At 43.2% G+C, this 13,766-nt stretch overlaps 1 protein-coding gene across 2 annotated transcripts in view; it reads right to left on the bottom strand.

Moving 5' to 3' along the window:
* The window catches only part of LOC137506969 (heterogeneous nuclear ribonucleoprotein D0-like), a 28,905-nt gene that overhangs the window by 8,232 nt on the left and 6,907 nt on the right, over nucleotides 1-13,766 (bottom strand). For both annotated transcript variants that reach the window (XM_068233642.1, XM_068233641.1), the window contains exons 3-5: nucleotides 4,701-4,862; nucleotides 4,419-4,550; nucleotides 32-128 (exon numbers count right to left, since the gene is read on the bottom strand). In XM_068233642.1, the coding sequence (XP_068089743.1) occupies nucleotides 32-128; nucleotides 4,419-4,550; nucleotides 4,701-4,862 (391 nt within the window). The remainder of the gene's footprint in view (nucleotides 1-31; nucleotides 129-4,418; nucleotides 4,551-4,700; nucleotides 4,863-13,766) is intronic.

Genomic DNA, 13,766 nt, shown 5'->3' with positions numbered 1-13,766 from the left:
CACCAGGCATTAGTTTTAATGGATTATTAACCTCCTCTTCCACGAGATCTTGAAGACCCTCCGCCTCTTGTGCCCCACTGCTGCTGCTGCTGATACTGTTCCTTAGAAAGTGCTACTTTGATTTCACACTAGTAAAAAGAGAAATAAAACAATTATGGAAACAAACCGTAAACACTTAGGACAAATAGGCTGAGCTCTAAAAAGAGATTTGCCTACCTACTTTGTACCCAATAAGGCATCAATTAAATGAAGGACACTGGCAATATCATCAGTGTTTAAAATAAGAGACTATTTTTGATGTCCAGTTGAAAATGTGAACTATACAGTACCCAATAAAATTCCCTTGCTGTTAGCTCACTTCCTTCTTACAAATATTCCTCGCCTGTCTGTTACTGGTGACTAAAACAGGTGTGAAATCAGTTCCAATTCCTCTGACTGCATGTTTGCTGCCGGTGCCTTACATACGGCATCGGGTTTCCTTTCAGCACAGCAACTACATGGGAGTTCCAAATTCACCACACCAAGGAATTAAGCAGAGGAATACCCTCTGCATTCAGTTTGTGAAATTATTAACAAGGAATACATAGTAATTTTTTGTACATTTTACTGTGTGTTTGAGCCAAAATTAAGTATTTAAAGTGGATCCAAAAACTTTCACTCATTGCATAATTGTGCCCCTTACATATAGTATATAGGGCACTCCTCAAGCCAAAAACATTTTTTATTTTTAGTACCTGAATTCCCTATAAACTAAACAAGCCTTGCCTACAGCTTCTCCAGTGCCTAGGCATTCTGAGTCCCACATAGCAAGTGCTCATGGGAGCTCAGTCTGGGGAGGAGTTACCAGCCAGAGATTTCAGAGGCAAGGGGGTGGAGTTGGGAGAAGGGAGTGGAGTTTTCACAGGCTGAGGGGTGGAGATGTAGAGCAGCTCGTCTGTGTGTACTGATGACAAGCAGAATATAGCTGCTCTCATTGTATCGTTGGAAGAAATAATCATATACTGCTGCAGCTATATTTGCTGTGTAAACTAGCTAAACTTTTGATAAGATATATAGACAAGTTACTTGCTATAGTTAGTTTTTCATCTCGGATCCACTTTAAATATTCCAAAGCTTTAGGAAAACCAAGCACCGATTATTTTTGTATTTTTAAATTAATCCTCCACACAAGGCAGATTCTAAACGAACACTGGCAGCATTACGGGCGAGCAAAATTACTTAGCCCCCCCCCCCCCACCTTCGATTCACACTGCCCACAGTTTGTCTTTTCCAGCAGTCCTGTGCACCTACCACAATGCATGCCGGGAGATCGGGAGATGCAGTGCATGGATGTGAGTACATACTCTGTACTCGCATTTACTGGAATTGATCAGAGGAGCAGTACCCAGTTGGTAAGCAATGGTGCTCCTCCAACTGTTTTTTTTTTTTTTTTTTTTTTTTTTTAAATCGGTGCTCAGTTCTCTTCACAGTGGGAAAAGGGGGGAAAAAAAAAAAAAAAAAAAAAAAGTGTTTTTCTGCTTTATATATACACCAAGAACAAAAATAACTATTCAATACCTTAAAAACAGTGTTTCTCAACTCTGCAGTTAGAGCATGTTTTGTGGAAATTCACAGAGGTAGTCAATTATTACTGCTGAGGCACTAATTACCTTACCTATGAGTATGTGCAGTTTCCTGAAAAACATGTACTGTTGGTGGGCTTTCAGGACAGTGTTGAAAAACACTGCTTTAAAAAAAGTACCTCTGTCACGAAAATCTTAAAATTTAAAATATATGTAAAACACATACAAATAATGTTTCTTCCAGAGTAAAATGAGACATATTACTTTTCTGCTATGCTGCTGTCAATTAAGGTGGCCACACACACACCATACAATTAAAATATCCAATTTTTTGCCAATTCGATAATTACGATCAGTTGTCCCGAAAAATTGAGAGGTTGTCTTTGTTTTCGATCGATAAATCCGACCGGATTTCCCTTTTTTTTTCCCCTCGAGATTTTTATTTATATTTTAACTGATGGGAAGTTTTTTTGTGGTCAAGTTACTTGGGATATACGCCTTCCTAAGTTCTCCTCCAAGGCTTTTATAGTTTTTGGACATGTTGGAAATTTCAAACCAACTTTATCAAGAATTGTATGGTGTGTGATGGATTGTCAATTACTTGATGTACAGTTCCAATCCATTTTTTTCTGAGCTTTTAATTTTATTCATGATTGGGGAAAAATGTAACATAGGAGTGTGGTACATAGCTCAGATTTTTTAATTATTACAGTCAGAAAAAGTGATTGCTATTCTTGAATTGAACAGATATTTTAAAAAATATTGTATGGTGTGTGGCCACTTTTACAGCAGGTAATAGAAATCTGACAGAACCGACAGGTTTTGGACTAGCCAGTCTCCTAGTTCTTTTCAAAAGCACTTAGGGAATGGCAGTTGCTCCGTCCAACTGCCCAAAAAAGTATGCAGTGAGCAGGGAGGCTGGCTAGCATGTTTGTCATCTTTTTCAGGGTGTCTATATAAAAAATAAAGGCCATGCTGATAATTCCCTATGGAGAGATGGACTAGCCCAAAACCTGTCAGATATTTACTAACTTCTGTAAGTGACAGCTACTTAGGCCCCAATTCACTGAGCAGTTTAGACTAGTCAACAGATGGTTTTTAGTCTACTGATGGTTTGGTGTAATGTTTTAGACCAGGTCTAACAGTAATTACACAATTTACAAAGGCAAACAAGGAGTAACCATGCCCACCTTTTCTGACAGATTGGACCAGCTGATTTCTTGTCGGTAAAGTAATTCTGTGAGGTATTTTAGATGTGAGAATGGAACCTTTTGAATTAATTATGCAAGAGTTTAATTGTATCCAGAGGAGAGCTCATCACAGGAGAAGGACGTCAGTCATAGCTTTTGATCATTTCTCCTGCTTTACCCACCTAGTTAACAAATGGTTTAGACAAGGTCTAAAAACATTTGGTAATAGTGAATTCCCTTTTGATGCAACTGACCAAACCATCAGTAGACTAGTCTAACCTGCTTAGTGAATTGAGGCCATAGAAATGTATGGCTCATTTTACTCAGGAAACGTACTTATTTGTATGTGTTTACATATATTTAAAAATTTTAAGATTTTTGTGACAGAAGTCCTTTAAAATGAACTTGTGTTAAACGTATAATAATACAGTGCCTCTCTCAGAACTGCAATCTAAGCAGCTTCATTGAGTTCATTAGGGAGAAACGAGTGATGAAGGAGCAATAGGAGGCAGATCTGTCAGTACTCACTAGTATAGGAGTAAGACTACTGTAGTAAACATGGCCATTGTCCCCAGTCAACTGTCCAGACCATACCCAAACCTCTGCACTGGTGCAATGGCTGGATTATAAGTGCCCAAGAGTGACTACATGCTTGTTGCAGAGATGTGCAACTCAAAAACAGCCAGTCAAACTGGCATTGCCTGTAAGGGTCCTCTCAAACAACATCTGTTGCGACGCAATAATATAAAATGCATTGCAGTGTATTTTATACTCCAAAGGGGCTTCCACCGTGGTGCGTTTGCGGTGCGACTAACTCCATCTGATGCTGTGCATCATTGGCTTATGCGTGTGCTCTCGGATTGGGCGCAAACACATGTCTATGGACTGAATGCTGAAGTGCACGCATTGCTTCTACGACTTCTCATTACCATTGCAATCCTATTTGGATGTGTAAGGCTATGGGTTTAGTATGAAAGTACCCTAAGGGAATTCCCTCTGTATTTATCTTACTTCAGGTCCCCTCAATATGTATATTTATTTGCTCCGGGTCCCGAGTCATTCCGATGCACTGTTCCCAGGATATGCAGTGTTGACGGGTGTCCACTGCACCTGGCTGCTCTGTCCACTCCTGCACCCGAACGTCCCAAAAGTGCCAGCTGATGCCCTCTGGTTTAAGTGTACCAAAGACATTAAAGTCTAAAGTTTTAATACTTACTAGGGGCTTCCTCCAGCCCCATAAGCTCGTCTGAGTCCCACGCCGTCCTCCCACGGTCTGCCGTTCAGCCGCGATCAGTCCCAGTAACAGGCTCAGGCACATGCGCAGTAGACCCAGACTAACGCGACTGAGCCAGTTACCGCGGCTGAACGGCAGACTGTGGGAGGATGGGATGGGACTCAAGACGAGTCTCTAGTTTACATTGAGAGTCGATGTAGCAGCTGTGCAGGCCTGAACCAAGGAAGGTGTTAGGCCGGACCTGGGGGGTTGCTTGCGGGTGCAATGAAGTTGCCAAAATACCCATTTGTAAACTATTGCAGCAGTAAAAAAATAAATAAATAAAAAAATAAAAACAGCTTGTGAGTGAAAAAGACCATGGCACTTTCCATTTTGTGTAAAACTAAAATTGCCTTAAAAGATTTAAATTTGATGACTACAACCATTACATACTTTACTTAAGCCAACATTATGGTATTTCTTTTCCATGATTTTCTTCACTGGTTCCTCTTCCTTAAACGTGATGAAGCAGAAGCCACGCCTTTTATTAGTCTTGTTGTCCATGGGGAGCTCAATCGCTTCAATCTAAGGAGGGATGCAAAGTGAAAAATAAAAGCAAGATACAGTGAAAGTCCGTTATTACAGGTTGTGCACCCACTTCTGGTCAATTCATACTTTGCCTTTCATATAAAATGTCATGAAAACCTCTATCAAAATAAAAACAGAAAATAGTACCTCCCCAAATGTTCCAAAGTATTCCCTAATTTTCTCTTCTGGCGTGTCTGGTGATAAACCACCCACAAATATCTTCTTAACGGGTTCTTTTGTCTTCATTGCTTTTGCCCTTTTTGGATCAATAACTTTGCCATTTAGTTTGTGCTCTTTTTGTTCCATCACCTGCAGCAACATACAAACTTAGTGTTACATTTATAACTTATTAGTTCACAAGCAATAACGTAGAACAAATACTGCAACACCCAAATGGATCTCCTCCGGAGCTAGCTCTGTAGCCCTCATGTTAGGATTCCCCCTTCCTCATCTCTTTCAACAGAGAACTGAACAGGATTCCATTACATTATGGAGGCTGTGGAGTCGGTACAAAAATCATCTACCTCCAACTCGTCAGTTTATGAAACCACCACCTCCAGATACCCAAAAAAATGGTCTGGCTCCTTGACTCCACAGCCCTGTTACTCGTCATGTGTTCCTTTAAGCAGACATCCATTCTGGTGCCTTAAAGGAACTGCAGCTGCCACATTTAAGTTCAAGGTAAAGTCGTGCTCTCACCGCAATGCATGCTGGGAGATGTGGACTACATCTCCCAACATGCATTGTGGCACTCTTCGCCTGGAACTTGAAAATGCAGCAGCTGTGGACTTTCAATATATAAAAAAAAGAAGGAGCTGATTAGTAATAAGCGCACCCTCTACATATCTCTCGGGCGGCCGCTGGAGAGATAGGTAAATCGCGCACTTCCCTTGCGTCAGACTGGCCGCGACTGGAGGAAGTTACGGGACCCAGTACTGGCGCAGGAGAAGGCCGAGGACAGCGGCGTGGGAGCGATCCGTGCGGATAAGGCTGGAGTAAGCCCCAGGTATGCATAACCCTTATTTTTAATCAGCTCTAGTATACTTTAAGAAATATACAAATGGAGCATCTGGTAGCCAATGTCAAAAAGGTACAATACGTGGCATGTATTGCGGAATATCCCACACACTAAAGGTACACTTGTGTAAGGAAGCACTACAACTTCAAAAGGCCAAGCACACTTGCCATTCACTTAGGCACTTGGGAGTTCCAGATCAGTATAAAATTGCTCAACCAGCACAGAAACTATAGGATAAAACACTCGACATACAGCACATGACTAAGCAACTTGGAGCAGGCAGGGTGAGCGAGGATAACAATGCACTCAGGAGCTGCTAGGGTGTCACTGAAGATCAGACATGGCGAATCTATAAGCTATTTGGGATGGACACTGCACACACGCTATGCATGTTAAATTGTTGTCCGAGGTGTCTTGATTGGCCCAGAGTAATCTAGTGTATATAATTTTAATCTCTAGCCACTTGTTGGCCTGATTTTGTCCATCTCACATCATTTTCAAACACCTATCATGTTTTTCAGACCTTGAAACGCACTTTGTGCCACAGAAATGGGGATAAAAAGTCACGATGTCTTATGGATCAATACAGGGAGTCCATGACTTACGAACACCCGCCGAAACAAACGGCCAGTGACCCGTCGCGGTGTTGGGGACTCCCTGTACGGTGTTCCCCCATCCAGAAGTATCTGCAGTGGAAGCACGCTTCTCGCCAACTGCAGCGATAATCAACGTCTTATCTCCCTCATGGCTTCCTCTAGTGCCGGCTTTTCCTGATCACGTCATTACACGCCACTGGCACAACAGGAAACTGTGAGGGAGAGGACACGTCGCTGATCGGCGCCCAGAGCAAGTGAGCTACCACTTTTTTCAGATTACTCTGCACAGGGGAGCACAGGAGGAGTACACAAGGGGCACAGATGATGACACAAGGTGGACATAAAGATTGGGGGAGGGGGGGGTTTGAAGATCCACAAAACGCCCCTGCAATATGGATGCACCAGGTTTAGTATATTTTTTCATCATAAAATGACAAATTAATCTAAGATCATGCATCAAATCAAGGTGTAGCAATCATTTTACGATCTTGCACATCACCTCATCCTTATCAAAATTTCAGAAAGAATTGACTGAATGCTGCACTCACTAGCTTTGTACCGATCAAGGTTATACAAAGCTGTGTGACAACTGATCTCACACTGCTCCTGCCTGAGTGATAAAAATAGCTGTTTCCTGTTCAACATTTGACTGATAATTAAATCAAAATGGATCAACTAAGCATACGATGAAGCTAATGAAGTCTTGCAGAACATGCGTTTACTGCAATTTTCTTTTATTTAACCAGTTCATATTCTGTCGTAATTACCCCTTAAAGTGGATCCGAGATGAACTTTTATTCATTGCATAATTGTGTTCCTCATATTTAGTTTATAGGGCATTCCTCAAGCCAAATACTTTTTTTTTGTTTTAATACCCTAATTTCCTATAAACTAAACAAGCCTCGCCCACAGCTACTCCAAAATGCCAAGGCACTCAGAACCATATAGCAAGGGCTTATGGGACCTCAGTCTAGGCAGGAGGAGGAGGTTACTAGCCAGAGATTTCAGAGGCAGAGGGCCGAGGGGGGAGTGAATTTTTCACAGGCTGAGGGGTGGAGATGCACTTGCAGATTACCTGTGTAATGATGACAAACAGAACATGGCCGCTCTCATTGTATCATAGGGATAATTCGTCAAACTGTTGAAGCTATATACAGCCATATTTGATGTGTAAACTATCTAAACTTTAGATAAGATATATAGGCAAGTTACTGATTATAGTTAGTTTTTCACCTCGGATCCGCTTTAAGATTCCAGACTATTTTGGCAAATTAGCTGTGGTGTCGCAATGGTACATCACTAAATTTTTTATTACTTATGCCATCAAGTGATAAACATTTTTTAGGACAATCTAGGCTTTCTTTGAATAATATTTGCTTCCGAGAATTTTATAGGAATTTTATATTTTTATAATTAGACAAATACAGAAGATACACATTTTTTCAATGTACACCCTTTTTACATGATAAGCATCACAGTTATAAAAACACCTTAAAATATATTTATCTTATTTCGGTTGAAATGATGCACGCCATATTCATCACCAGTTTGGAAATGTGGCGTAAGATTATTGCCAGCCTGTGCCTTTGTAGGGATTTAATCTGATTGGTATGGCAGATAGTTTGGAGGCCCCAGTGCTGTACAGATATGTTGCTAGGCAACAGATTATCAATGTATCTGTACAGCGCTGGGTCTCAGAACTGTCACCCTAGCGATCACATCTGATCGCTCCGAGTGGCAGCCATTACAAATGTCCACTGATCTTAAAGGGAACCAGAGAGTAACGGGCTGAAAAAAAAAGAACAAGCTTTTATACATACCGGGGGCTTCTTCCAGCCCCATAAGCCTGGATCGCTCCCACGCCGCCATCCTCCGCTTCCTGGAACCGCCGTTACCGGGCCTGTCACTTCCGGCGGACGCGGCCAATTGTCCGCATCACAGGGGCTCCCTCCATACATGTACGCATGCGGCTGCACAGCAGGCAGCCACATGCGTACTTGTATAGAAGGAGCTCCGTGTGATGCGGCGAATCGGCCGCGTCCGCCGGCCGACTGGCCGACTACCGGCAAGGACGGGACCCGGTACCGGCGGATCCAGGCAGCAGAGGACGGCGGCGTGGGAGCGATCCGTGCCTATGGGGCTGGAGGAAGCCCCAGGTATGCATTAAAGCTTCCCCCCAACCTCTCTGGTTCCCTTTAAGGCTAAGTATAGGTGACACAAGGAGTGAATTAGTTAGGTAGGCGTTAATACTTTGCTGGGGTGTTGAAAACACTTTACTGTGTAATTGAAACACTGTCACTTTAATACTCCCTCCCCCCCCTTTAAATGTGAATGACTGCAGCAGTCCTTCACATTTAAATGAGCGTCCGTGCACGAGCGCACAGCGGGGGTTTAAAGAGCAGGACGAATGTCACATCCTGAAATGCACAGGAGGGCTAATCAGGATGTCAGGATGTGAAATTAACATCGAAAAATTTTAAGAGGATAAGCCATTTATACTTTTTTTTCCCCTAAGTAACCACTTTCTAACCAGATAAATCTCCCCACACCTAAAAAATCCCCCCATTCCCCATACTCACCTACGAGGGTTCCCAACATCTGGCTAGACCGCCACAATCCCCAAAGTCACTTTGCTCCGTTAATGCTGTCCATACATTTCATCTTCTTTTCCCTAAACATACTAAGCCTGAACGATTTTAGAAAAAGATTGAGTCGCACGATTTCAGTCAGAAAATTGCGATTTCGATTTGATTCACGATTTTCTTCAAATTAAGCCAGCCTGCCACCTGCCCGGCCTATGATGTGAAGGTGCTGGGAATAATTGAGCCGCCGGGACAGAGTGCGAGAGCCTGCGAGGTGGGCGGAGTCTGGTATTCCTAACTCCGTGATCAACAGCCGTGTGGGCGGAGTCTGCCACCCGCCCAGCTAATGTTAAAAGATGTTGGGAGGAGGAGTATGCCTCACGAGTGTGAGAGCCTGCAGGGTGGGCAGAGCCTGCCATTCGCAACACTCCGTGATCGACAGCCGTGCGGGCGGAGTCTGCCGCCCGCCCAATGTTAAAAGATGTTGGGAGGAGGAGTATGCCGCACGAGTGTGAGAGCAGGCGGGGAATGGGCGGAGTCTGCCGCCCGCTCCGCTGATTGGCTGCACAGTAGAAGGAAGTTGTGGGAGAGAGTGAGCCGCTCCAACCCGGAGAACAAGTGTACGTAATGGCGCTGAGCCACCGCAAACTGCCGCTGCACAGAGCGGCAGAGTGGACTGCTGAACTGGCTTGCAGAAGGGGTAAAAATCATAAAAATCGTGGCTATGGCGATCACAGAATAGTCATTTCCATGATCGCGATTTCGATAAAAAAAACGATTTATCTTTCAGGCCTAAAACATACCTCACTGCCGAGGTTAGTAACTGCAACAACCATGAATCCCCTTCAAACAGTGAAGGGAGAAAGTGATATAACATCCCCTACCAGCAATGAAAGCACTGACAGCTGGGTGAAAACATAATTGGGCTAACTGTAGTGACATATGGTATAATGTATTAAATGATTCAAGATACCCGCTTTATGAATCATCCTGGTTTCAGTATCAGAAACACTTCCTATAGCTATATATTGGTTTGTAGCCCTGCCCTCTTAGTGATGTCACAGCCTAGGGCGATTTAGCCATGCTAAAATTCTCCTTCCAGTGTTCTGGGAGACCAGGTATTTTTTTTTCTACTAGCTTCGGAACACGGCGCATACAAACATTCAGCAGAGCTTCACCTCACAGCACTAAAGATGTCACCACCTGTGATAAATTTCATATTGTGCCAAAAAGGAGAGTGAGGAAAACCCTGTTAGAACTTACCGGTAGCGGTATTTCAACGAATCCTCCAGGATGGCCTGTACATGAGAGGAAGCCTGCTCCACCCCCAAAGGAAACACCCTCCAAATCAATTAGTCCCTATAAATCCTCCCCTGACCTGATCTCCCCAGTTATAAAAGAGTAACCTTCCGGAAGGACCAACCAGGAAGAGGAAATTTTATTTTTTAGGTATTATCTAAACAGACATAATGATATATTTAATATCTTCCAAGATAGGGAGAGAACTAAGGTGGCCATCCTGGAGGATTCGTTGAAATACCGCTACCGGTAAGTTCTAACAGGATTTTAACAACTCATCCTCCAGGATGGCCTGTACATGAGAGACCAACGAGAAGTTTAGTAAAGTTACCTTAGGGAGGGATGACATTCTATAGAACTTTTCTCCCAAAAGATAAGTCTTGGCTTGATAGCAGATCGACTCTGTAGTGCCTAACAAAAGTCTGATGAATAGACCAGGTCGCTGCTTTACAAATCTGCTCTAAGGAGGCCCCTGACCTTTCAGCCCAGGACGTGGCAAGGGATCTAGTAGAATGTGCTTCTACAGTTTTAGGAATAGGTTGACCTGTTTTGCTATAGGCTAAAGTGATAACTTCTCTAATCCATCTTGCTATAGTGCTTTTTGAAACCTGTAGCCCCTTTGACCCTGCAAACGCTACAAAAAGGTGATTTGACCTTCTAAAAGATTTAGAAAGTACTAGATACGACAGCAGAACTCTCCTGACATCTAGTTTATTAAATTTTTCCTCCTTCTGATTGGAAGGGGGATCACAAAAGGAGGGAATAATAATATCTTGGGATCTGTGAAATAGTGAAGAGACCTTAGGGAGATAAGTGGGGTCTGTTCTGAACACTATCCTATCCGGAAATACTGTCATGTATGGATCTTTTATTGAAAGGGCTTGAATGTCTCCAACCCTCCTTGCCGACGTTATGGCAACTAAAAAAGCTGCCTTTAAAGTCAACCATTTTAACGAAATTGAGTCGAGGGGTTCAAAAGGAGAATCGGTTAGGCAATTTAAGACTAAACTTGAGTCCCATGGAGGTATCAACTTTGACAGAATTGGTTTTGATCTGGATACTGCTTTCAGAAAATCAATCATTGCCTGTTCCTTGGCAAGTTTAAAATTAAGAAAAAAGGATAGAGCCGCAACTTGGACTCTTAAGGTACTTGTGGCTAGTCCTAACTCCACGCCATCTTGCAAAAAATCCAGTATAATCGGTAACGTAGTTTCTTTTATGTTTTTCTTCTTCTTCCAAGAAGCAAATACTCTCCAAATTTTACAATAAATCTTTCTAGTAGTCAACTTACGACAATTGACTAACGTAGAAATGACTGTTTGAAAATCCTCTTAATTTCAGAGATTCCCGCTCAAGAGCCAGGCCGCTAGGGCAAACTTCTGAGGGTTCGGGTGCAAAGTTTCTGCTTGTGACAAAAGATCCATTCTGGGAGGTAGAAATAAGGGTCCCTGTACAGAGAGTTGAAGTATTTTTGAGAACCATGCTCTTCTCGGCCAGTGGGGAGCCACAAATATTACTAAAGCTACTTCTAGCTCTATCTTCCGCAGGGCTTTTGCTATTAAATTGAAGGGAGGGAAAGCATATAGAAGGCCCTTCGGCCACGGTACTGCTAGCGCATCCAAATGTAAAAGGCTGGATGAGGGATGAAGGGAGAAGAAGGTTTTGACTTTCGCATTCATTGGCGACGCGAACAGATCCACGCTCTGCTGTCCCCAATGAGCTGTCAAGTGGTCAAATACCTCGTTGTTGAGAGACCACTCTGTTTCTGTGCATGGCTCTCTGCTTAACGGATCTGCTAAAGTATTTAGAGAGCCCTTTATATGTACCGCCGAGATTGTCTGCAAATTTGTTTCTGCTATTTGCAAAATCTCTAGTGCCAAATCCCTCAGAACTTTTGATCTTGTTCCTCCCTGTTTTTGGATGTAGGATACGGTTACTATATTGTCCGACAGTATGGTCACATGGCAATTTTGTACAGCCGGGAGGAACTCGAGCAGCGCTAATTTTACTGCTAGGGAGTTCCCTGAAATTCGAAGATTTGGTTCGAATCTGTGTAGACCATTGTCCCTGGACCTGTAACTGTTCTAAATGGGCTCCCCAGCCCCCCAGACTGGCATCCGTAAATATCCTCTTCTGAACTGGTGGATTCCATAACCGACCCTGATTGAGATTTGTTATCTCCTCCCACCATAGAAGGGATGAGATGACGCAGGGTGGAAAAAATAGCACTGATCCAGCGTCTCCTTGGACTTGTCCCAGATATTCAGGAACCATTCCTGAAGAATGCGGGAGTGAAACTGTGCCCAGACTACCCCCGGGATAGTTGAGGTCATAAGGCCCAGCATTGACAGCGTGTCCCTCAGAGATACCCTTAATTGGGTTTTGAAGTTCCGTATCCTGAGAATTAGATTTACCTGTTTGTCTTCTGGCAGAAAGAACATCTCGTTTATCGAATCCACCCAGAATCCCAGAAATTTTACTTTCTGAGTTGGAATCAACATTGATTTGTCGTAGTTCACAAGCCAACCCAATTGGGATAGGTGATAAATAGTTAAATCCATATGACGTAGAAGAGTCTGAGCAGAGTCTGTTATCATTAACAGATCGTCCAAATATGGTATTATTTGAATCTTCTGTAGATGCAAAAAAGATGTCACTTCTGCCATAATTTTGGTAAATATGCGGGGAGCGGAAGAGATCCCAAACGGGAGGGCTCAGTACTGGTAGTGGTGAATTGTACCTCCCACTCGTATAGCAAATCTCAGGAACCGTTGATATGCCGGGTGTATTGGCACATGCAGATACGCATCCTGGATGTCTAAAGTTGCCATAAAGGCATCCTTTGGAATTAAACTCCTTATCGTGAAAATATTCTCCATTCTGAATTTCTTTTCCTGAATGAATGGATTTAATTGTTTCAGGTTTAAAATCATCCTGTATTTGCCAGAAGGTTTTTTGATCATGAACACCCTGGAGTAAAAACCCCTTCTGTATTGAGAAGGAGGAACTCGGGTAATCACATTTTGATGTAGTAGGGAGCTTATTGATTCTAGCAGGGCGCATGCTTTCTCTCGGTCCCTGGATAGACCTGTGAGTACAAAGTTTTGAGGCGGACGGGAGGAGAATTCGATTTTGTAACCTGTTTTTAGAAGGTCTAAAATGAAGGTGTTCGTGGTAATGTTTGTCCACACCTGACTGAATAGCAGAAGTCTCCCCCCGACCTGTTCCCTGTCACTTATTTTCTTTTGGATTTGAGGCGGCTGGTTTGTTAAACAGAAAGGGGGTTCTGGATTTTGTAGAATTGTACGTCCATGTCTTCCTTGGGGGTTGAGACTTCGCATCCCTCTGGGCAAACTGATTTTTTCCCTGAAAGTTCTTCCGAAAGGGCTGTTTTTTTCTCTTATCTGGAAATTTTTTCCCCTTTCCAGAGGACCTTTTTAAGATCTCTTCCAAGCCCTTACCAAATAAGAGATCACCATCAAATTTCATGGAACATAGTTTCTGTTTAGAAACCAAGACCCCTTCCCAGGTATTTAACCATAGGGCTCGCCTTGCAGTATTAATTGAGTCATCACGCAACTCCCAACTCCCTCTATTCACCTGATTGGAGTCTCGCGCGAACACGCCTGCGCAGTGACTCCGACTGGCCAAACGAACAGTTTGTCCACAGATGCGGGCGGCTAAGACTCGCCGCAGCCGTCCCCGGAAGCAAGAGGCC

This window comes from Hyperolius riggenbachi, chromosome 1, assembly GCF_040937935.1.
Source record: "Hyperolius riggenbachi isolate aHypRig1 chromosome 1, aHypRig1.pri, whole genome shotgun sequence".
In the NCBI taxonomy this organism is placed as follows: domain Eukaryota; kingdom Metazoa; phylum Chordata; class Amphibia; order Anura; family Hyperoliidae; genus Hyperolius; species Hyperolius riggenbachi.
The sequence above is the reverse complement of the archived record's forward strand: the minus strand, read 5'-3'. Positions and strand labels throughout refer to the sequence as shown.